Source organism: Rhinolophus sinicus, chromosome 1 (genome assembly GCF_057876585.1).
Source record: "Rhinolophus sinicus isolate RSI-liver-muscle chromosome 1, RSI-T2T, whole genome shotgun sequence".
NCBI classification, from domain to species: domain Eukaryota; kingdom Metazoa; phylum Chordata; class Mammalia; order Chiroptera; family Rhinolophidae; genus Rhinolophus; species Rhinolophus sinicus.
This window is the reverse complement of record NC_142501.1, coordinates 9,111,753-9,134,274: the sequence shown is the minus strand read 5'-3', so window position 1 is coordinate 9,134,274 and position 22,522 is coordinate 9,111,753. Positions and strand designations below refer to the sequence as shown.

Here is a 22,522-nt window from a genome sequence, read left to right as displayed (position 1 = left end):
AGTCTTAGGATCTCAGGGGCTTCTTAGAATACAAGCATTTTTGCTCTTGCTGCTTACAGCTTTTGTGTCCCTGGTAAATGTGTGACATTTAGGCAGTAGTGACAACCCTGCCGTATTGTCAAGAAAACCAGGAGACAGGACGTGTTAGTAGGTAAAGAGTGGATGAGGGGCTAGATCTCCCTGAGTCCCTACCTCACGCCTCAGATTTACAGTGACATCTGACAGTCTTCACTTTGTGAACAAAATTTGTCTTTTAGGAATGTGGGATTGAAACACTAGGGAGAAAATACTGGAGGCGGAGTAAAAAGATTAACATCTTTACGCATGGAAATTTAATTTTTAGAACTTCCTTCTAGATCACTTCAAAGTTGCATCAATCCTGTTTCTCAAAAGATTCTGCCCCTCAGGACGCCTGTGACAACAGTAGGGCAGCCAGAGACAGTGAGGTGACAGTGACGTGGCTAACTCCTCAGCTGCTTCCGCAGGCTCCCAGATGGCTGCTTTCAGGATGGTTTCCATAGTGACTGGAGGCAGGAAAAACCTGCCTGCCCAGCTTAGCACTGTCACATCCGGCTCCTGTCGGGAACTGGGACACAAGGGCAGGCGTGATGGGAGCTGTGGCATGTCTGTCTGTTCCTGCAGAGACTCTTTAAAACGCATCGAGAATCCGCCTGGATTTCTCACTGGGCCCCTGCAGCAAGACCAACACCAAGTCTACCCATGTCACCTCCGCCCCTGCCTGGTGGGCTTCTCTGCACTGCAGCAGCCAGAGCACTTTCAAAACCAGACAGAACCCGCCCGTAATGTCCCGACTCACTGATATTAAGATCCAAAGTCTGCCCTGCACTGTAAGGCCCTCCGTGACCCCTGCTGCACCCCCACCCGTGTTTCCTCCCACTCTTCTCTCCTCACCTCCAGCCTGCTGGCCGCCTTGCGGCTGCTTCAACCTGGCAAGTGCGTTGCTGCCCTACAGGCTTTGCACTTGCTGTTCCTTCTGCCTGGGTCCCTTTTAACCTCGATAGCCATGTGGTTTGATCCCTCGCTTCCTGTTGCTTTGGCCTTTGCTCTGATGTCACCTTATCCTCACAGAGCTCTTCCTGACCACTTCATATATATAGCCCTCTCTTCTGATATTCTGTCTCCCTTCCCTTGCTTTGTTTGTCTCAGTGCTGCAGTTGTCACCATCTGACACGGCCATTTTATACACACACACACACACACATATTCTTTCTTTTTTTTACCTGGGGAATATTTGGAGACAGTGTGTTTCTCCAGGGCCCATCAGCTCCCAGTCGTGTCCTTCAGTCTAGTTGTGGAGGGTGCAGCTCAGCTCCAAGTCCAGTCTCCGTTTTCAATCTTAGTTGCGGGGGGCACAGCCCACCATCCCATGTGGTTGAGAGCTCGCGCTCTAACCAGCTGAGCCATCCGGCCGCCCCTGACGCAGCCATTTTTATGTATGTTCGTTGTCTGATTTCTACTCTAATGCAGCGGCCAGGGCTTTGGTTTTCCATTGTTGCATCGGAGCCCTTAGGACGGCGCCTGGCTCCGGGCCGTGGTGCTCGGTAAGTAAGTCGGGCGGGAATGAATGAGAAGGACAAGCTGAGGTCAGACGGGCGCTCCTTGGCGGGAATCGCCCCCCGGCCCACAGTCCCCCACAGGCAGATGGCTCATTGCCCCCACTGCACACAACACCTTCGCACTTTCTCTGCCTTCCCAGAGGAAACGACCAAATCACTGCCTCTGGGGCGGTGATGATGAGTCTTTCTCATGGCCTCACCTGGCATGTATTGTGTTGAACCACATGAAATGGTGTGTTTATAGGCTGTGACGGATGAATATCAGCAATGTCGTACGGCTTTTAGAATCCCTCAGTGTGGAAGAGACTAACAACTCTCTACAAATTATTGGGACTGCAGCTAATTGCCTGATGCTTGCTGTGTGTCAGTGTGCTAAGGGCCGTACTTGCTTTCTCATTTAACCCTCATACCTGCTGTAAGACGTAGGTATTGTTATTCTATTTTATGGATAAGAAAACAGATTCCAAGAGGCGAAGTGAACTAGCCGAAGGTTATAAGTGGGGGGCTGCAGCCCGGGATTAGAACCCCGTCTGTCTGCCTGGCGTCGTCGCAAGGCCGTGCGGAGGTGAGCGCTGAGCTGCCGCAGCCGGTGCCCTCCCAGGGCTCACGCCAGTGGGGCCAGAAGGGAGCCCTGGTCCAGCTGGTGGTCCTGTGACATCATTTCACCGGGTGGGATGGGGGGTAGCATGGTGTGAGAGGGCAGTTATTGGAGTCCATCTGGAGAACGGGGGGCCTCCTCTAGAGACACCTACTTAAAAACGTGTTGTGAGGATTAAGTGGCAACATGGTTTTTAAAACTTCCAGCACAGTCCCTTTAACAATATGCAGTGCTCCACCCAGCGCACAATTCTGATTCAAACCGGGCCCTGCGCATCTGTTCTACCGAAGAAAGACATTACATTTTCATTATTATCCTCACGCAGAACGGACAAGCCTAGGGTGGCTGTCCTCTGCAGGAAGTGGGTTCTGCCATCCGGTTCCCAGTGGGGCTCGTCTGGAAACAGGAGGGACTGGCCCTCCTAGTTGGGCACCAAAGCCTCCATAGTGGTCATTTCACCCAAACTTGGTGTGGTCAGGGTGTGTCTCGGGGCAGGAAGAGGTTGGGGACTCGGCTGAGCTGCCCTTGGGAGCTACAGGATGACTCTTTGGCCTCCAAATTTGCAAGTATGTCTTTAAAGAGAACTGGGGTTTTTCACATGCCCACTTTTCCACACATGCTTGAGTTAGGGACCCTGTGTTCTCCTAGCTCCTTGAAGTGGTTGTTTGATTTTCCTTTTCTCTTTATTACTCATGTGACCCTTCTCGTTTACCCAGAACCACCAACACCAGAATTTTGTGGCGGACAGCACAGGTTAGGGGCTGCTGTGGGCCAGAATAACAACTAGCACCTCTACACTCCTGTCACCTGGAAAATGGCAGAAGGAAGTTTTTCTTTAGGTCTAGGTCTAGGTGAATATGATTTCAAAAACCAGAAGACAACCTGTCCTGAAATATTTCAACCACATCTCCTTCCTGTTACCTCCTGCGAATCTCATGGAGTCAGTCGATTCTTTCTGGTCCTGATGGAAGCAGGTTAAAAATAGGAAGTTAGAGGAAGCCCCTAGTGCTGACCCCCCAGTCGATGGCTCTCTCTTATTTTTTTTGGCATAATTCACATGTTATAAAAGTCACCATTTTTAAGGTGTACATTTCAGTGTTTTTAGTATTTCATATGTTGTTCAACTATCACCACTGTCCAATTCTAGAAGATTTTTCATCTCTCTAGAGAGAATCCCGTACCCATTGCAGCCAGTCTGCAACCCCCGCTCCCAGCCCCTGGCAGGCACCCGTCTGCTTTTTGTTTCCATGGAGTTGCCTCTTCTGGGCATTTAATTTAAACAGAATCATGCGATACCCATCCTCTGTGGCTGGCTTCTTTCCCTTAGCTTGTTTCCAAGGCTCATGTATGTTACAGCACAATCAGCACTGCATTCCTTTTTACGCCTAAATAATATTTCATTATATGGATATTTCACACATTTTGTATTTCCGGTTGTTAGACATCTGGGTTGCTTCTACTTTTTGGCTGTTACTAATAATGCTGCTATGAACATCCATGGACAAGTTTTCACGTGGACACGTTTTCATTTCTCTTGGTGAATAACTAACAGTGGAATTGCTGGGTCGTGGTAACTCTCTCTATTTAACCTTTTGAGGAACCGCTAGACTCTTCCACAGTGGCTGCACCATTTTACATTCCCATGAGCAATGAGTGCCAAGGGTTCCAGTGTCTCCACATCCTCACTGGCACTTTTGTCTTTTTGATTATAGCCATCCATGCTAGTGGGTGACGAGAGGTGTCTCATTGTGGTTTTGATTTGCATTTCCCTGATGATGGCGAGCGAGCATCCTTTTACCTGCCCATTGGCCATTCACGTCTCTTTTTTGGAAAAATGTACTACGTTCAGATCTTTTGCACGTTTTTTAAATTGGCTATTTGTCTTCTTATTGTTGAGTCCTTACTTTTTAAGAGGACAAAAACGGGAGGCAGGCAGGGGTTTAAACAGCGACAGGAGAAATTTGAATTAGATTGGGATTCCTCGTTTCCGGCTGTAGGGCTGAGCAGCCTGTTGGAGGAAGTGGGATGTCAGTGTCCGGGTGAGCGCAGGTGTTGACGCAGAAGCCAAGTTGTCTTCTATCTTAAAGGATTCCTCAGATTCTGGCTCAGGGAAGTCTACTTACTGTTATGCTGGTGGCTGGGTTTTTTGTTTTTCTTTTTTTTATTGGGGAACAGTGTGTTTCCGGGGCCCATCAGCTCCAAGTCGCTGTCCTTCAATGTAGTTGTGGAGGGCGCAGCTCAGCTCCAAGTCCAGTTGCCATTTTCAATCTTTAGTTATAGGGGGCGCAGCCCACCATCCCATGCGGGAATTGAACCAGCAACCTTGTGGTTGAGAGCTCGCGCTCTAACCAACTGAGCCATCCGGCTGCCCCTGGGCTTTTTAAAAAAAAAACAAAACAAAAAAAAAAACACAAACATTTGCCTGAGCACAGGGCATCAGGAAGTCTGTATGTGTGATTCTCTCCTTCCTTAATACTATGGGGACTCAGCTGACCTCCCCATGGCTCACAGGGCTGTTGAGAACATAAGTTTTGTAGCTTCTTCAGGGTGTCCTCTCTCAGATGAATTGTTCTTTTAAGTGTGACTTCTCCTTCCTTTGTCGAACAGTGGCCAGGACTGGCGTCCCCACGACCTCTGGGCCATCACATCGGAGTGGAGGGTGGAGCAAACTCCCAGGAGGGGCTGCTTTGGAAGGACTCTCCCCTCTGCTTTCCCACCAGGGCAGATGTTTCTGGACCAGATGACGCCGGAGGAGCCTCCCTGCTCTGAGACACTAGGATAGGGCAACCTCTGAGTTTGGGTCTGCAGAGGACTCGCCTCGTCTCTCCGCACAATGTCAGGTGGGAGGCAGGGGCCTGGGCTTGGAAATGGGGGGAGGCATCTACAGAATGAAGCGAGGCCCCGCCCCGTGGGGAGGAGGCAGGTGTGTCTGTCTTTCCTGTACCTTTGAGGGTCACAGAGCAGCAGGTGACAGGTAGAGGAAGGAGGAAGTCCTCTGCCGGGCGTCTGGGAGAGTCACTGCTCTCCCCTCAGCTCTGTAGTTGTCCTGACTCTGTCCTCTAACCTCCTTCCAGCTGTGCGTCCCCACCTTAGCTGGGGAAGAGGCCCAGAGATAACGTTTGGTTGTTCGTACCATGCTGCTTTTTTTTTCCTTTTCTTTCTCCAGAAAGTCTCACGTTTCTGGGTTTCCCTCTCTCCCCTACCCATCCCACGTCAGACGGTGCAGTCCCTTGTCTCCTGGGGGTGGGGGTGGATATCCTAACTTGAATTTCCCCCTGAAAGCTCTGCATTTTCTTTGTCTCCTGTTCCTGGTTTTCCTAGGAAGCCACGTGCCTTCTGCCTGTGGTCCCTTCTCAGCCCTGACTCCGAGCATGTGGCCCCAGGAGCTCCTGGCCAAGTACACGCAGGTACGGCAGGTACAGCCAGGCCCAGGGGCTGTGCTCCCAAGTTGTGGCACCAGAGGGGACCTGCCATCCCGGGAGTGGGTGGCCGCACCACCGTATTCACACCGGGTCAGGTGGCCGCCTAGTGCCACGTCCTCGGAATCAGTCGTTAGGTCGGAGTAAAAGTATTATGGCACCATGTGCTCAGTTTTATGGGGACAGAAATGCATAAAACATGTTTCTTGCCTTGATCTTATTATTTTTGACCTCTGAGGAGAACCAGGAAAATGCTGGCTGGGAGAATTCAAGAAGGTAGTGGCCCCCTGTCTCTGAATGGTGGCCACAGAGACTTCAGAGAAGGGCGGCCTTTGGTCTGAGGCTTGGTGGCTGGGTGGGATTTCAGCAGGCAGCAGGGGCAGTGGCATCTTCCAGAACTTGTGGTCCCCGACGGGGAGGCTACATGACTCTCCCAAATCCTGTTTCTAGAAGGAAGAGTCAGTGGAGCAAGCAGAGTTCTACTATGATGAGTTCGGTTTCCGGGTGGACAAGGAAGGTACGATTGAAGTCCTTGTGTGTCATATTGTGGTGACTTTGGGGGAGGACTCCAGCTGCAGTGACGCTCGTTATGCAGCTGCCACCTCTGGCTCTGGATGCTTCTGTATCTGAGGGTGATGTGGTTATAAGTACGGCTGACCCTTGAACAACACGGGTTTGAGCTGTGCGAGTCCACTCACGTGCGGAGTTTTTTCAGTTGACCCACGCAATTCAGTTGACCTGGGCAGTTCAAATCCAAGTTGTTCAAGGTCAGCTAGCGGCTGGCTGTCTGTGTGCAGAGAGCCGACTTACGTTCTACGCAGATCTGACTGACTGCGAGGGCAGGTGGCACCCCCAACCCCGGCATTATTCAAGAGTCAACCATAATGGAGACCCAGGGCTTTTTAGATTAATTTTATTGCTCTTCATATAATAAAAGATGTGCAGTATAGAGAAGTTGAAAGATACAGAAAAGTATAAAGATGAAAACAAATTAACCTGTAATCCCACAACTTGAAGATAACAGCTGACATTTTAGTGTATTCTGTTTCTGGCTCTGTGTGTATCTGTGTATACTTTTCATAACTAAGATTATATCATATACATGTTTTTATATTGTTCTTGTATCTCTTAACATTATACCATGATCATTTTTCTGTCAGTTAAGGCCTCTTTAAAAGCATATTTTTCAGTGGCTACATAATATCCCATTATAGTAGATTCATCATATTTTTATAAGCACTTCTTCTGTGAGCCTCTAGGCCATTTGCATTGTTTTCTATTATAAATCCACTTGTTGGTTCCTGAGCGGGCTGTCGGGAAAGCCGTCTGGCAGAGCACAGGGCGGCCTGTCAGCAGGACACACTCGGGACTCGGTTTTAAGTGGCTTCAACCGCTCGTCTCCATTCAGGTCGCTCACAGCCCCAGCTCTGACCTAAGTTTTCCTGGTTCTCTAGTTCGCAGGCGGGTATTTGGAAGTCAAAGCTGGGCCTGACAGGAACACAGGGAACTTTCTAGTATGGTGGAAAGGAAGGCTTCTCCGAGGGGGAGACATTTGAAGAGCCTAGGAGGGAGGCAGTGAGCATAGCGGAGGAAGGGGAACAATAAGTACAGAGGCCCTGGGGTGGGAGTGGATTTGGTGGGGAACAGGTGGGTGGTAAGGACGGGGGGCTGGGGTGGGGGGGCACGGAGCCTTCTCCGTGTCTGAGTGAGGTGGGCGGAGGGGGTGGCCCTAGAGGACTCCGAGCAGAGTGACGTGATCTGACTGTCTCAGAAGGGCACTGCTGTGCGGGAGAGAGGCCAGCGAGAAGGTGGTGGCGGGCATGCAGAAGAAAGGCCATGGCTGGGACGAGGGCAGCACGTGGAGGGGGTTGAGTGGTGAGGTTCTGCCCGTGCGCTGCGGGCCAAGCCAGTAGTATTTGCTGATGGCTTGAGCCTGGGGTAGAAGCACAGAAGCCACAGGTGGTTCCAAGGTTTAGGCCTGAGCATGTGGAGAATGGCGGCGGGTTTGTGGGTTTGCTGTGAGAGACCTCGGAGGGGTAGGTTTGGGGAGAGAGTGAAGAGCTTGCGTTTGCTGGTCTCGGTGCTGCTGGAGCCATGGGAACGGTGGCTCTGGATTCCAGTGGAGAATCTGGGCTCTGGCCCAGAAGCCCAGGGCCCTCTGCTTTGGAGACTGTGCAGTGAGGAGCCGTTTTCCTTCCTCCCTTGGCCTCCTGGTCGCTGGGCACTCCCCTGGCAGGTGGTGCGGACCCGGCTGTGTCCCTGATGGAGGACCCTCCACAGCGGCTGCGGTGGCAGGCGCACCTGGAGTTCACCCATAACCACGACGTGGGCGACCTCACCTGGGACAAGATCGCCGTGTCCCTGCCCCGCTCGGACAAGCTGCGCTCCCTGGTGCTGGCCGGCATCCCCCACAGCATGAGGCCACAGGTGAGGCTGGGAGGGGGGACCTGCAGAGGGCGACCGAGGGCTCAGGTGCCACCAGCGGCTGAGCACCTGTGGGCTCCTGCCCTCAGCTGTGGATGCGGCTGTCGGGGGCCCTGCAGAAGAAGAGAAGTTCCGAGCTGTCCTACCGGGAGATCGTGAGGAACAGCTCCAACGACGACACCACTGCTGCCAAACAGGTGAGGCCTGGTGGCACAGCCGCCCGCGGGGACCGCAGGCTGCCCGGGGTTACCCGAGCCCCCTTGTGGGTCTCTCCTTGGCAGGGGTGGCCTGGGAGAGCACGGCAGCTGCAAGGCGCCCGGGCAGTCCTTTCACCCACAAATGTGCACCTGGAGCGTCTGGCTCCCTCCTGGGTGCTCTGTAGGCAGCAGGGAGAATTGTCAAAAAGACCACCAATCAGTGCCCATTAGGATCGCCTGGAGATTTTAGACAGATTTCCAGGCCGCATTCCAGAGATTCTCATTCTGTAGTTCCAGCCCAAGGCCCAGGAAATCTGTTGCTTTATTTTTGTAAGTTCCCTGGATGGATCTGGTGGCATCAGCTACACACTAGCTGGGCTGTAATCCTGAAGGGAGGAGCGCAAGGCACCCCCATTCCTGGGGGAGCAGTGGGGGGGGGTGGGGGGGGCAGCCTCCCCCGGGGCGCTCGGTGGCAGTGTGGCCTGCGGCCGCGGCTCACCGGGCCTGGGCGGGCGGCTGCCGGCAGATCGAGAAGGACCTGCTGCGCACCATGCCCAGCAACGCCTGCTTCGCCAACGAGAACAGCACCGGGGTCCCGCGGCTGCGCAGGGCGCTGCGCGCGCTGGCCTGGCTCTACCCGGAGATCGGCTACTGCCAGGGCACGGGCATGGTGAGCACAGCCGGGGGCGGGGGGCACGGGGGCCTGGGGGCGGTCTGCAGGCCCCAGGGCCAACTGTCTCACCATCCGCGGCAGCAGGACAGGAAGCGGCTTGAAGGCGGGGTCCCCAAGGGGGGCTGGGGCTGCCAAATACTGGTTCCTCCCTGAAGAAGGCCTGCGTGACCCTCTATGATGCGACCCTCGGAGCGGGCGCTTTTTCTCATCCGTGTGGAGACCTGGGTCGAGGCCCCTTGTGCCCCTTTCCTGGCCAGGTGGCCGCCTGCCTCCTGCTGTTCCTGGAGGAGGAGGACGCCTTCTGGATGATGTGCGCCATCATCGAGGACCTGTTGCCTGCCTCCTACTTCAGCACCACGCTGCTGGGCGTGCAGACTGACCAGCGGGTCCTGCGCCACCTCATCGTCCAGTACCTGCCTCGCTTGGACAAGCTGCTCCAGGAGCACGACATTGGTAAGGGCCACCCTCCCTCTTCTCTGGGGCCGGGGGGCCTGGGACGGACGCAGGTACTGCAGACCTGGGGCCTCCTGGCAGCCAGGGTGACGGGGCAGCTGGCTGTCCCCGGGGAGAGAGAGGAGCTCCTGTGACGGGGACACAGCAAGTCTCCTCCTCTCTCGTCTGCTGTCCCGTCTCGTCCCCTCCATCCCCTTGGAGCAGGACGGGCCTCTTGCTGCTTCTGGGGGGATACCGTCCAGCTGCCCCGCAGCTCATGTGCCCGGTCTGTCCGCAGAGCTGTCCCTGATCACGCTGCACTGGTTCCTCACGGCCTTTGCCAGCGTGGTTCCTGTCAGGCTGCTGCTGCGTCTCTGGGACCTGCTCTTCTACGACGGCTCCCGGGTGCTCTTCCAGACCACGCTGGGCATGCTTCGCCTTAAGGTGCTGTCACCCCCCGACTTGGAGCCCCGTGAGCCACACGCAGCTTCCCGGCACCCTCCTCCGGGGACCCAGTGGCCCCTCCTGAGATCCCTGGGTGGGGTCGGGGCTCCTTGTGCTCAGCTCAGCATCCAAGGAAGTCACACGTGCCTGGGGATGGTGATGGCCGTCAGCTCGTGGGCCTGATGCCGGCCAGTGACTCCCTGTCCTTCCCCGCGCACGTGCGGCCCAGGAGGAAGAGCTGATCCAGTCCGAGAACTCAGCCTCCATCTTCAACACACTGTCAGACATACCCTCGCAGATGGAGGACGCGGAGCTGCTGCTGGGGGAGGCCATGCGGCTGGCTGGCTCCCTCACTGACGTGGCCGTGGAGACCCAGCGCCGCAAGCACCTGGCCTACCTCATTGCAGACCAGGGCCAGCTCCTGGGGACCGGTGCCACCACCAACCTCTCTCAGGTGGGTCCGTGAGGGAGGAGGTCCTGCCTTACCTACAGCGTGAGGGTCCCTTAAGGAAGCCCCACTCTGCTGCCCCCTCCCGAGCTCAGCCCAGGGGGTCACAGCTGTGGAGTGACATGCCCCGTGTGGGTATAGGACAGACCAGCTTTGAAATGACCCTCAGAGGCCATTTCTCATGAGGTAGCACGAGTGGACACCCTGGGCCGCCCCACGGGAGGACTCTATTCCCTTCCTCTGGTGCCGAGATGCCCGCCAATTGGCTGGGCACTGGGTGCCATCCTGCCGCTGACCCGCTCCTGTGTCTATAGGTGGTTCGTCGCAGGACCCAACGGAGAAAGTCTGGCATCACCTCCCTGCTCTTCGGTGAGAAGTGGGCTGCAGGCCGCTGGGCGCTGGGGCCAGCTCAGCGGCTCTTCCCCGCCCAGCAGGTCTCAGCTCTTGGAGTGGGGGTGGGGGCCGGTGCAGAACGGGAAGTCGGTCCTCACAGCCCAGGTGGACTCGGAGCTTCCCAAGTTGGGGAGGGCACCGGGCAGGGACCGTGGCTGCCATGTAAGTCTCTGGCCCTCCCAGGTGTGGACGACCTGGAGGCACTCAAGGCCAAGAACATCAAGCAGACGGAGCTGGTGGCCGACCTCCGGGAAGCCATCCTGCGTGTGGCACGCCATTTCCAGTGCACAGACCCCAAAAACTGCAGTGTGGTAAGTTGCAGGCTCCCACCTGCACCCAGAGGCCTGCGGTGGGGCCTGGCCTTCCCCGCCCCGCTCTGAGGCCCCGCCCCCGCGGCGGCCTGTCTGCCACTCCGGCAGGAGCTGACCCCTGACTACAGCATGGAGAGCCACCAGCGGGACCACGAGAACTACGTGGCTTGCTCGCGGAGCCATAGGCGCCGGGCTAAGGCGCTGCTGGACTTTGAGCGACACGATGACGATGAGCTGGGCTTCCGCAAGAATGACATCATTACGGTACGTGGGGCGGGGCTCGGATATCCGCACGTACCTGACCCGGGAGCGGGGCGCTCAAAGGCAGGTGGCTGCTGGCAACCTGTGCCATTGGCCCTGCCACCCGCTGGCCGAGTCTGTGGCCAAGTGACCCAGCCGCACCTAGGCATTGGCCCTGTGATTTTGCATGGGCCTGGCCGAGGACGGAACCCAACGGTGTGGGGGGCACTGGGCTGGCAACCAAGGCTCTGCTTCCTCCTACTCGTTTCCTCTGCAGATCATTTCTCAGAAGGACGAGCACTGCTGGGTGGGGGAGCTGAATGGCCTGAGAGGTGAGGCCTTGGTGTCCAGCTGGGGGCGGGGGGCTGGGCAGTGAAGTTGCACCCCCCTGCTCCCTCTTCCGCCGGGAACTGAACTGGGGGAAAGTGTGCGGACACCAGGCTCCTCACAGGACCCTCTTCTCCCGCAGGCTGGTTCCCAGCCAAGTTCGTGGAAGTCCTGGATGAACGGAGCAAAGAGGTGAGAGGGAGCCGCTGGGAGCTGCTGCTGCCTCCACCCGGCGCGGCCTGCGCGCTCGGCCCGTCCTGAGCGCCTTGGGCTTGTGGCTCTGAGGACGGGCAGGCGGGCGCGGGCCTCTCACACTCCATCCCCCACCTCAGTACTCCGTTGCGGGGGACGATGCTGTGACGGAGGGGGTCACGGACCTCGTGCGAGGGACCCTCTGCCCAGCCCTCAAAGCCCTGTTTGAACACGGACTGAAGAAGCCATCCCTACTTGGGGGCGCCTGCCACCCCTGGCTGTTTATTGAGGAGGTAAGTCAGTGGCTGGACCCATGTCCCTCACCGTCCCTGGGCTCTGCGGAGCTGGTGGCAGCAGCTCGTGAGGTGGTGATGTGCTTAGCTGAGCCCTGTGGCTTTGACCTAGCATCCCCTCAGCCCTGACACTCTCCCTGTCCCCAGGCAGCGGGCCGGGAGGTGGAGAGAGACTTCGACTCAGTGTATTCGCGCCTGGTGCTGTGTAAGACGTACAGGTAACCGGGCCCTGTCCCCTGCGCTGGCAGGGTGTCCTGGCAGCCTCTGGGGCGAGGGAGCAGCCCAAGCCTGCACCCCAGGCAGCACTGGCAGCTTCACCCCCCTACTCCAGGTTGGACGAAGATGGCAAAGTTCTGACCCCAGAGGAGCTGCTCTACCGGGTAGGTGGGGCCATGGGCGGGGCCACGTCCTGACTGGCAGCTGGGGGCACCTGAGTGACACCTGTGCCCTCCCAGGCTGTGCAGTCCGTGAACGTGACACATGATGCCGCACATGCGCAAATGGACGTCAAGCTCCGCTCCCTCATCTGTGTGGGGCTCAAGTGAGTGAGTGCGCCCGCTGTGGGTGTGACAGTCCGGTCTGATGAGCGGAAGCCTGGGCTGGGCCCTGTTGGGGGAGCGGGGGCATGTAAGCTGGGCCCCCCAGGAGGTGGACAAATGGAAGCTGGCGAGGGTGACTCCCAAAGGCCTTCGTCCAGTCCAAGACCAGCTGCTTTGTGGCCAGAGGAGGTGCTTGAGGAAGCATTTTAGTAAGGTGACCAGAAATGAGGTCACCACAGCAAACTAGGGAGGGGTTCGGCCATTTGTGAGGCTCCAGCCTGGATGAAGGAGATGTTTCTGATTTGCCACCTGGAAGAGGGGTGGCCTCCAGGCTGCTGCGCCCTGGAGTGGGAGGAGGAGTGGTTTGCAAAGGACAAGTGTCCGTAAGACTAGCTCGGAACGTGGGCCCAGCAGGTCGGTATGAGCTTCACTCCTGGACTGAGCAGTAGGTCTGAGGCCCCTGTGCCTGGGAGGAGGCGGTCGCTCTCTCAGGTGCAGAAAGAAGAGCTGTGACAGGACTGGGGAGGGGGCCATGGGGACAATGGGCCCCTGAGCGTGTCTCCTGGTGCGGAGCAGCTGGAGTGAGGGGCTGCGGGGCCTCGCAGTGGAGGGAAAGGGACTGGGCGGCCCGTGGTCCTCAGAGGGCCGTGGATGGCCCACTCCTCCCCCGTCCCCAGTGAGCAGGTCCTACACCTGTGGCTGGAGGTGCTGTGCTCCAGCCTGCCGACCGTGGAGAAGTGGTACCAGCCCTGGTCCTTCCTGCGCAGCCCCGGCTGGGTTCAGATCAAGTGTGAGCTCCGGTGAGGACTCTGCCCAGGTGGCCCTGGGTGGGGGTGGGCAGAGCCAACTGCAGGGCGACTGACATCCCCCCACCCCACGCTCCCCAGTGTCCTCTGCTGCTTTGCCTTCAGCCTCTCCCAGGACTGGGAACTTCCTGCCAAGAGAGAGGTAGGTGTTTGGGGTTGGTCCTCGGCCCTGTAACCTGCCTTCCTCCTAAGGGGCTGTGGTGGCACTTCCGTCCATATACTTCCTGGTGGCTGAGGGGAACCCTGAGTGCTGGCATCGCCTGTCTGAACCACTCTGGCCCCAGCACCCCCTGCTGCGCAGCCTGTGACAATGGTGGGCTGTCCCTGTGCAGGAGGAGAAGAAGCCCCTGAAAGAGGGTGTCCAGGACATGCTGGTGAAGCACCACCTTTTCAGCTGGGACATAGATGGGTGACACGTCCTCCAGGGGCCCTGTCACACCCGGGCCTTCCCCAACCCATCGGCTACCAGAGCAGCTCCTTCCTGAAGCAAGAGCAGCACCAGCCCACTTTGGAATGGGGCTCTCAGGTGGCCCGGGACCATGGTAGGGAGATCAGGGACACCACCCAGAGCGTCACTGAGGGCAGTGGGTGGCAGGAACAGAAAGTGGGGGCCCGGCTCAGTCTGTTCCTCCCAGGCTCTTTACAGGGGCCCCAACTTCACTCTTTGTACTGACCAGAAACCTCGTGAGGACGTGGAGAGCCCTGGGGTCCTGGCAGCTTTTGTTCAGGAAGGGGCTAGGGTGGCTGAAGGCCCCTTGGCCTCTCTGACTTGTAAATAAATTCTTTGAGCAAGTACCTCCTGTCTTTGGTCCAAGGTTCTCTCCTTTCTGGAACGGATGGCCAGGCCGGGAAGGTGGGTTATGGTGTGGCCCCCAGAGGCCACAATGCCCAGCCGTACACCCCCGCCCCCTTCTGCAGCTTGATCAATATGGACTAACAGGCCCGTGTTTTTGTTTTTATTTTAAAAAGTTCACACAGCTGCCCCACCTCTGCCCCAGCACTGCTTTTGGTGACTCCATCCCCAACCCCCTATGAATGAAGTGACAGCCCGAAGGGAGGCCAGGCCCCCTCCTGTCTCAGGGCTGTGGTGGCTGCAGTGAGGCAGCAGGACGGAATGTGGGCGGGTGGCCAAGACCACCTCGACCCTCGTGGCACTGATAAGGAGCAGGACAGGTGGGGGACAGGCTGTGACAGGGTGTCTACATGTCAAACACACGTGGTGGGTGGGGCTCCGGGAGCGGTGGTCTCCAGGCCCTTCTGCATGTGCACAGTAGAATGGGAGGGGACTGCATCCACCTCCCACCCCCCAAAAAATATATGTATATATATGTATGGCGATATATAATATAGAGGTATATACACCTGTACAGAAAACGTTTGCCACCAACCACTAAATGGTCACACTCCACCAAGACACTAAAATGGCAGGGAGCCCCCTCCCCTTCCCAGGGACCCTGGAGTTGGCATCACGGGGAATGGGGGAGGTAGAGGCCCAGCTCTTTCTTCCTTCCCAGGGACGAGAAGGAAGGGGCTTCACCTGCCTGAGCAAACAGCAGCCCGACGGCACTCCGACCTCACAAAAGGAGGTCAACTAGGATGCCCCTGGCCTTTCCAGGTCTCCCAGACCCCAGGGTGGGACCCAAGAGCTGCTGCTCGGCAGCGTCTCTCAGTGAGCCAGGGAGGGAAAGCAGGACCTGTGATTGTCAGGACTCGCGGCCACACAGAGGCTGGATCAGGCAGGAGAGCCGAGCTCCCGAGAGTTCCCGAGGCTCTCCCATGTCCAGCGCGTCCGTCCCCAGTAAAGCTGAGAGCTACAAGCAGGAATCCCAGTGTAGCTGTAAGTCATGGCCATCGAGGAAGTCCGTGGAGAAGAGGCTGGGGCCCGTGGTGCTGAGTGGGGCCAGGCTGAGCACGGGGCCGCCTGACGACAGCTCCAGCCAGTCCATGCTGTCCAGGTGGCCGTCAGCCAGGTCCAGGCCCATGCTGCTGGGCTCAGGGGCAAAGTGCAATTCCGAGGTGTCCATGGGTGAGGGGGGGTGGTCCAGGATGGCCGAGCTGCTCAGCATCTGGCTGTGGAGGTCGTCGATGAGGGAGAGGGGCTCTGGCCCCTCGTGTCCGCCGGTCAGCAGGGGGAGGCCTGTGCTGCTCTCCAGGAAGTCCTCCAGGCGCCCAGGGAGGGCGGGCGAGCCTGATGGAGGCGGGGCGGCCTGGGGGAGTTCGGCAGCAGGTGGGGACTGGGAGGCCAGGGGCGACCCGCAGGCTGCTGTCGTGGGGGGCTTCTCTTTCCCTGCCAGGGATGGTGGCTCCTTGAAATCTGCTGAAATTTCTGCCAATCAAGAAAGTGAATGGATGTCAGAAACCAGGCATGAATAGGACCTGAATAGGACACCATGTTTAAAACTTAAAATGGGTCAAACATCTAAATTTAGGAGCTAAAACTACAAAACACTTAGAAGAAAATGGGGAAAATCTTCCTGACAATTGAATTTGGTAATGATTTCTTGGTTACAACACCAAAAGCACAGGCAACAGAAGAAAAAAACAAATTGAATACATAAAAAATTAAAACTTTTGGGCATGAAGAACACTATCAAGAAAGTGAAAAGGAATCGCTGAAAGTATGTGCAAATCTTATATCCTGATGAGTGATTCATGCCCAGAATAACGAACTACAACTCAACAAACCCAACTGAAAATGGGCAAAGGACTCGGACATTTCTACAGAAGATGCACGACTGGCCTACTGGTGGTATAAGCACATGAAAAGATGCTCAACCCTGTTAGTCATCCGGGAAATGTAAATCAAAACCACTTCGCACCCAGTAGGATGGCTATTATTTTTAAAAACTGAAGAAAACAAGTGTTGGCATGATAGAGAGAAACTGGAACCCCTGTGCATGGCTGGTGCGAATGAAAATGAGGCAGCTGCTGTAGGAAACAGTTGTAGTCCCGCAAAAAGTTAAGCAGAAAATGGCCTTCTGACCCACCAATGCCATTTCTGGGTGTTGACCCAGAAGTGAAAGCAGGGACTCGAACAGATGCTTGGCCCCCCATGTGCACAGCAGCCAAGAGGTGGGAACACCAGTGTCCACCTGTGGATGAAGGACCCACAGGGTGGTCCACCCAAGCAATGAAACAGCCACACACAGAAGGAAACGCTGGCACCTGCTACGACGTGGGTAAACCCTGAGGGCAATATGCTGGTGAAATAAGCCAGAAACAAAAGGACAAATACTGTGTGACTCCACCTGCGTGAGGTCCCCAGAGCAGTCAAAACCAAGGCGACAGCAAGTAGAGGAGAACAAAAGTTACCGGGACGGAAGGGCAGCTGGGAGGGCTGCGTGTGGGTAAACGAGTGTCAGTGCAGGATGGTGGTGCTCTGGAGACGGAGGGTGGTGATGGTTACACAATGAATGTACTTCACGCCACTGGACCGTACTTTTAAAAGTGGTCAGAATGGCAGGTTTTATGTATATTTTACCACAATTTAAGAAACTATGCAGAAACCAGGCTTGTTCCCTGACACTCTAGGTCCTGTCCACCCTCCCAGTCTCCCCGTCCCAGCTGGACATGCCTCTCTCACCAAATGACCAGCACCCTCCGCGCCGGCCTGTCAACCTGCCCAACTGCCACCAGTGAGGATCCTGCTGGCCGCAACCGCCCAATCCAAATGCCCTTCTGACATCCTTGCCACCTCCATGGCCACTCCTCAGCGTACCTTTGGGTGCAAGCAGCACCGCCAGCCCCCTTCTCTGCCATCTGCCCACTGCTAATGCTCCAGGCCGGCTCCCTCTCTGCTCTTGCACAATCTCTTTCCCGGGCAGCCTCACCCCTCCCACTTTCACTTCCTGTCTGGACACCACAACTCCCGCCGCTCACCGCCAGGCCGCTCACCGCCAGGCCTCTGCTGAGCTGGGCACCAGCCTTTCCATCTGCCTGGGAGCAGTGCCCTGCCCAGCCCAGCAGCCTCAGTGCCCCCCGCCCTTGTCAGATATGCACCTCAGGTCCACTGCAGCCCCCAGCCCCCGGGGCATCTCCCTAAGATCAGAACAGTGACCTCAGAGTCACGTCAGCTACTGAGCTCTTTTAAAAACGGAGATAAAACTCACCGTTTTCAAGTGAGCCATTCCATGGCTGAGCTCTTGCTCTGGCTGTGCCTCGCTTCTTCCCACCTCCTGGCAGGCAAAGCCATGGAGACAGCAGAGCTCCCACACTCTGCCTTCCTGCAGCTGCCACCAGTGACGTCCCCATGCTCCCCACTGTAGCGCAGCCCTCCTGCCGTGCTCCACTCCGCTCACCACCCGGTCGTCCCACTGGCACGCAAACATGCTGCCCTTTCTTTGCTCCCTTTGCAGGAAGCCCTCTGCAGAGAGCTCTACAGACCTGCTGTCTCCCGCTGCCCCTGACCTTCAACACACTTCCGCAGGAACTTGCCACAGTCCCACGCAGCACCCTGGCTGAGGTCACTGACGGCCACCCATAGTCCCTGGCTGCCATCAGCAGCCCGTTGCTTCAGGACTTGCCCCTCAGCCCATGGCTCGTCTGCTCACCCAGCCACATGGCTCTGAAAGCCGATCGAGACACCAACAGCCACCTCCTGCCCTCGCCCCGCCCTCACCTGGGCCGTCTGCATGGCTCCTCCTGTCTCGGGACATATCTAAGCCCAACTGGCACTGCACCTATGCGCCCCCCACCTTCCCTGGGAGCTCCCTCCTGGCAACTCAGGCTGAGACCCCTGGAGTCATCCTCAGCTGCCCGCCTGCCCTTGCCACATGCCTAACCCGAGGGAAATCAAGCTGGCACTCCCAATTCACCAACTCCCGACTTCCCCACCTGGCGGCCACCTCCCAGGCTCCGGCCCCCAGCCTGGGTCTCTACCATGGTCTCCCTGGTCGTGCCCTTCCTCAAAGCTGTGCGGTGGGCTCTGGTGTTACCCAGTCAAAGCCCGTCCACCCTGCATGGCACTCATGCCCTGCCTGAACTGACGGCGGCACCTGCTCATCCAGGCCGACCTGACCATCCCCTGGGCACCCAAGACCCTTCCCTTCCCGACTTTCCGTAGTGTACCCTCTAACATGACATTTCCTTAGTTTGTCCTTCATCTCCCAGCAAAGGCATTCACTGTTGGGCTCACTGCCATGTCCTGGGCTGCGGGGACAGTGCTTGCCACCCAGGCAGTGGGTGTTGGTAAAGCGAACGTGTGTTGAGGCCCCACAACTCCCCAGCTCCCCCCCCCTCCCCGTTGTTCTTGCCCAGGCCCTGGAGGTGGGGTGCGTCTCAGCCGTTGCTGTGTCTGAAGTACAAGGACTATCGCCCATTAAGTGTTCAATAACCAAAGCAAACCCAACAGACCTACCCCCCACGGGCAGGAAACCACCTATAGAGAATGAAGGGAGTTAGGGAGGCGGCTCAGGGGTCCGGGCTTTACCTCCACTCTGAATAAGAATGTCAAACAGGTCATCCATCTGTTGGCTCGAGGAACCATTTTCCTGTGGAACAAAAAGGGGGGAAAAAAAGGTGAAGCTCAACAACAGGCCCCCAGCGTCCGCCCCCGAGCTGGCCCCCTGGCCAGTGCTCAGGCGCCCGGGGCTCAAGCCCACTGGGTCGGGCCAGGCCCTGGATGCCTGCGCAGGCCGGCCCACGCCCCCCGGCTTCTGGGCCCCCCAACACTGGCTCCTGCCCACCGCTAGCCTCCAGCTGCACTCAGCACTGCAGGAGCCCAGCCCAGCAGCCGGGCAGCGCCCACCCCGGCCAGGCCTCAGTCTACCTTCTTCACCTGCTGTCTGGGCTGCTGGGTCATAGCTTCCTCATAGCCAGGTGGCTCCTTCTTCAGCAGAGGAGCAGGGGTCCCAAAGAGGGGCTGTGGCGGGTGCTCCAGGTCCATCTGGGCTGGTGGGCCAGGGGCTGGAGAACCGGGCTGGGACAAGGGCTGGCAGGAGAGCGGAGAGAGGCAGTGGTTGGCATGAGGAAGCAGCCGAGGGGCACACGGCGGGAGGCGCCCACCTCCTCGGCCAGGACAACTCTGCAGCTGCACTGGCTTCCGGGCACCTTCATGGAAGCCACTGGGGGAGAAGGGGCACAGGCAGGGGAGGCCCTAACCTCCAACTCTGCAGGGGTGAGGTAGGCTGGGGTGCCTGGCTGCCTGGGATGTGCCACAAGCCACATGGGAGAGGGAGGGGCTCTGGGCTGATTTCCGGCTCCTCCCTTTCTGCCTGAGGCTGCTCAGGCCCCTCGACTCCCCTTCTGAGGTGGCTGGTTCCTGCCACTGTCCCTTCCATCCGGAGTTCTGCAGGGCTGAGGGGCCACACAAAGCCCGAAACAACCCCACCTTTGCACCAGGCTGGCTGGAGTGTCTGGGTTGTGAGAGTGACACCTTGGCGTGGGACAGTTGGCCCCTCTGCGGGGAGGGCGAGGAGTGGAGCTTGCACCAGCCCACCGGCTCAGCCCCCCCGCCCCCCCCAGATCCTGACTGAGCCCACAGCCTCTTCCAAGCAGAGGACCTTCTCTGACCCTCCCCCGGGGCCCTGTCCCACGCCCACAGAGCAGAGGTAGGAGTGGGCCCGGCCTGGGTGGGGGCTGCTCAGGAGCCCTCTGCCAGGGTAAGAAATGTTCTGGCATCAACGGCCAGAGGTGGGCAGTCACTGACGCCACCCTCAGGCTGTGGGGTCGTGGGGTCCCTTAACCTTCCCAGGTCTTAGCACCCTCCTTGGTGATACAGGGATAGCGATCCCTCATTTTGGAAAGTGAAGGGAAGATTAAAGGAAGAAGGCCCTCCGTGCCCAGCCCCGGGGTGCCTGGTAAACAGGGCTGTCGTTAGAAGGACCTTCGCGCCCTCCTCTGGCCCCTGCCCACCCACACCCCGGTACCTGCTGGGGGCTCCCGCTGGCCAGGCCAGGGCTGTCCGCCTTCTTATTGGTCACGGTGAGGACAAGGTGGGTCCCCGTGGAGTCAGTGATGAGGGTGGGAGGAGTGACCCCCTTGATGAGGCTGGGGCCCTGCGGGCCCAGAAGCAGCTGGGGCGTGGGCGTGGGCTCCGGATCGGGCAGCACGGCTTCCTGCTTCACCACCACGGCCGGGGGCACCGGGGCACAAGCGTCTACGTGGTGGGCGGTGGGGGCTGCCAGGCTGGGGCTGAAGGGATGAGCGGGCCCCAGAGGCTGTGGGCTCAACTGGCAGCTGGAGAAGCTGTTCTCCTGCTTCACGGGGATGCCCAGGGCAGCGGGGCTGGGCGCAGCGGCGGGCGTGGGCTGCTGGGCCCGCTTCTCCTGCTCCAGCTGCAGCCGCAGCCACTCCACCAGCTGCTGCTTCTGCCGGAGCATGCGCGTCAGCTCCTCGATCTGCTTGTCCTTCTCCTGCAGCATCTGGTCCTTGTCGCGCCCGTCCAGCTCCGCCCGCACCCCAGGGCTCAGGCAGCAGGACCCCGGCCGGGGGCCCTCCTCCTTCACAAGGATCTGCAGTGGCGAGGCCTGCAGCGTGAGCTGGGTCAGCGGCGATGTCACCATCTCTCCGAAGGTGTCCCCGGGCGTGGAGTTCTCATCGCCAGTGCTGAGCAGGGAACGCTCTGAGGGGGTGGGAGAGACGGGGGGCGTGGAGCCCGTGCTGCCGAACTTCACCACTCCGTTGCTGGTCACCGTGGCCACCACCACCTCGGCTGGGGCCAGGCCTGCTGCCACCAGGGCAGGCCCCGTGCTGAGCCGGGCTGCCGGGAAGGCGACCACCACCTCGCCAGCCTTGGGCAGGATGGAGGGGGTCGCAGTGGCCTTGGGGGCTCCTGGGGCAGGGCTGATGTGCTCCTGGTAGGCACGCAAGCGCTCGATCAGGTCTGTCTTGGTGCCCGAGACAGGAAGTGACCGCAACTTCAACTCCTGCTTCAGCTCCGCCACCTGCAAGGACGTGGCGAGTCAGGGCAGACGGGAGGAGGGGAAGGCGAGGGACGAGCTTTTTGTCTGTTAGGCCTCACCTGCTGAGGCCCCACTGACCACTTCATACCAGCAACCCCGCCCCGCCCACAGCCCTGGAGGGCGAGTGGCACATCCCCCAGGCCCAGCCCGTCCCTTTCCCCATCCTCACCACACCAGGGCCTGGTTAAAATGCTCCCTACCCCGCGCCCACGCCTGGGCACGACATGCCCTCCGCTGCCCCAGCCCTGGCGTGGTGCCTGGTGTTCAATAAACACTGAATTGACCAGACTGGGTTTTACAGAGAACGCTGAGCTCACAAAAGCAAAAGAGCTTCTTCACGATCACAAAAGCAAAAGAGCTTCTTCACGATCACACGGCAAATGAGCAGCAGACTTAGGAGTTATATCCAGGTCTGATGGATTCCGTAGCCTGTGCCCAAATGCCCCAGTGAGAGCTGTGTCTTGCTGGCATCAGGCCACGACTCAGAAGGGACCACCCTGGTTCAGAAAGCAAACTCTCGAGGGAGAATTTGGTCCATTCCATCTTCTGATCAGGGCACAGAGAACAGGCCGGGCCCCAGGTGTGATCCCCCACCCCACCCCACCCAGGCCTTGGGCAGAGCCTGCCCTGCGTACTGGCCACTCCCTTCCCATGTAGACTGGGCGGGAGGGACACTGACTGGCAGCGGGAAAGGTGGGGGTGTTAGAGTGGATAACCCCCAGTCTGAAGCCCGGCTCTACCACTGGCAGATCTCCCGAGACGCCTACGCTAGCTCACCCTTAAGTGGGGGGAGCACCCCATTTCTCACATTGCACTGTGAGGCCAAGAAGGTACGAGGCAGACAAGGGCTTTCTAAGCCCCAAGCCCCTGGACAGATGCTGGCTGATGGCGCCAATGGTAATGACCACGAGGACCATGAGGGCACGGATGACCAGGGCCAGGCAGGCCCCAGAGCTGGAGGAGACCAGACGCGGGAGCTCCGCTCTGCCTTTCCTGACCAAGGTGCTGGGCCGGCTGCTCTCCCTGAAAACAAGCACCTTGGGAAGACCACCTACCTTCATGTCGTCCAGGTTGGCAGGCAGGGCTCCCGGCTTCCCTGGCAGCGAGGTGCTGTTCTGACGTGCCAGCCCACTGGGCCCCGAGGAGCCGGGGCTGGAGCTGGAGCTGGTGGAGAGACTGCGCATGGGGGGCGGCCCGCTGCTTCCCAGGGCCTCACCTGCTGGCCTGAGAAGAGACGGCAGAAATGAGCCCCAGGGAAGCCTCCACTTGGCCTCTGCAGGGCTGAGTAGAGATGGGCGTGAGACGAGG

At 58.3% G+C, this 22,522-nt stretch overlaps 2 protein-coding genes across 17 annotated transcripts in view; one reads left to right on the top strand and one right to left on the bottom strand.

Moving 5' to 3' along the window:
- Positions 1–14,108, top strand: part of SGSM3 (small G protein signaling modulator 3) — a 30,291-nt gene extending 16,183 nt beyond the window's left edge. Inside the window, exons 2-22 of one of the 7 annotated variants that reach the window (XM_074326449.2) lie at positions 4,896–5,015; positions 5,497–5,582; positions 6,045–6,111; positions 7,831–8,021; positions 8,108–8,215; positions 8,742–8,885; positions 9,146–9,341; positions 9,619–9,764; positions 9,994–10,218; positions 10,527–10,581; positions 10,789–10,916; positions 11,025–11,180; positions 11,434–11,488; positions 11,626–11,675; positions 11,816–11,968; positions 12,116–12,186; positions 12,300–12,348; positions 12,424–12,509; positions 13,185–13,307; positions 13,395–13,455; positions 13,646–14,108. In XM_074326449.2, coding sequence (XP_074182550.1) covers positions 5,009–5,015; positions 5,497–5,582; positions 6,045–6,111; positions 7,831–8,021; positions 8,108–8,215; positions 8,742–8,885; positions 9,146–9,341; positions 9,619–9,764; positions 9,994–10,218; positions 10,527–10,581; positions 10,789–10,916; positions 11,025–11,180; positions 11,434–11,488; positions 11,626–11,675; positions 11,816–11,968; positions 12,116–12,186; positions 12,300–12,348; positions 12,424–12,509; positions 13,185–13,307; positions 13,395–13,455; positions 13,646–13,726 — 2,238 coding nt within the window. In that variant the 5' untranslated portion in view covers positions 4,896–5,008 and the 3' untranslated portion in view covers positions 13,727–14,108. Of the gene's footprint in view, positions 1–4,782; positions 5,016–5,496; positions 5,583–6,044; positions 6,112–7,830; positions 8,022–8,107; positions 8,216–8,741; positions 8,886–9,145; positions 9,342–9,618; positions 9,765–9,993; positions 10,219–10,526; positions 10,582–10,788; positions 10,917–11,024; positions 11,181–11,433; positions 11,489–11,625; positions 11,676–11,815; positions 11,969–12,115; positions 12,187–12,299; positions 12,349–12,423; positions 12,510–13,184; positions 13,308–13,394; positions 13,456–13,645 lie in introns of those variants that run through there. The other 6 variants (XM_074326452.2, XM_074326448.2, XM_074326450.2 and 3 more) reach the window with 6 other exon arrangements.
- A 149-nt stretch (positions 14,109–14,257) lies between these two features.
- MRTFA (myocardin related transcription factor A) overlaps positions 14,258–22,522 on the bottom strand; it is a 176,782-nt gene continuing 168,517 nt past the window's right edge. For 3 of the 10 annotated variants that reach the window (XM_074326442.2, XM_074326447.2, XM_074326445.2), the window contains 5 exons: positions 22,270–22,438; positions 20,180–21,196; positions 19,090–19,242; positions 18,742–18,802; positions 14,258–15,639 (listed from right to left, as the gene is read on the bottom strand). In XM_074326442.2, the coding sequence (XP_074182543.2) occupies positions 15,125–15,639; positions 18,742–18,802; positions 19,090–19,242; positions 20,180–21,196; positions 22,270–22,438 (1,915 nt within the window). In that variant the 3' untranslated portion in view covers positions 14,258–15,124. Of the gene's footprint in view, positions 15,640–16,288; positions 16,406–18,741; positions 18,803–19,080; positions 19,243–20,179; positions 21,197–22,269; positions 22,439–22,522 lie in introns of all 10 variants that reach the window. The other 7 variants (XM_074326439.2, XM_019734454.3, XM_019734459.3 and 4 more) reach the window with 4 other exon arrangements.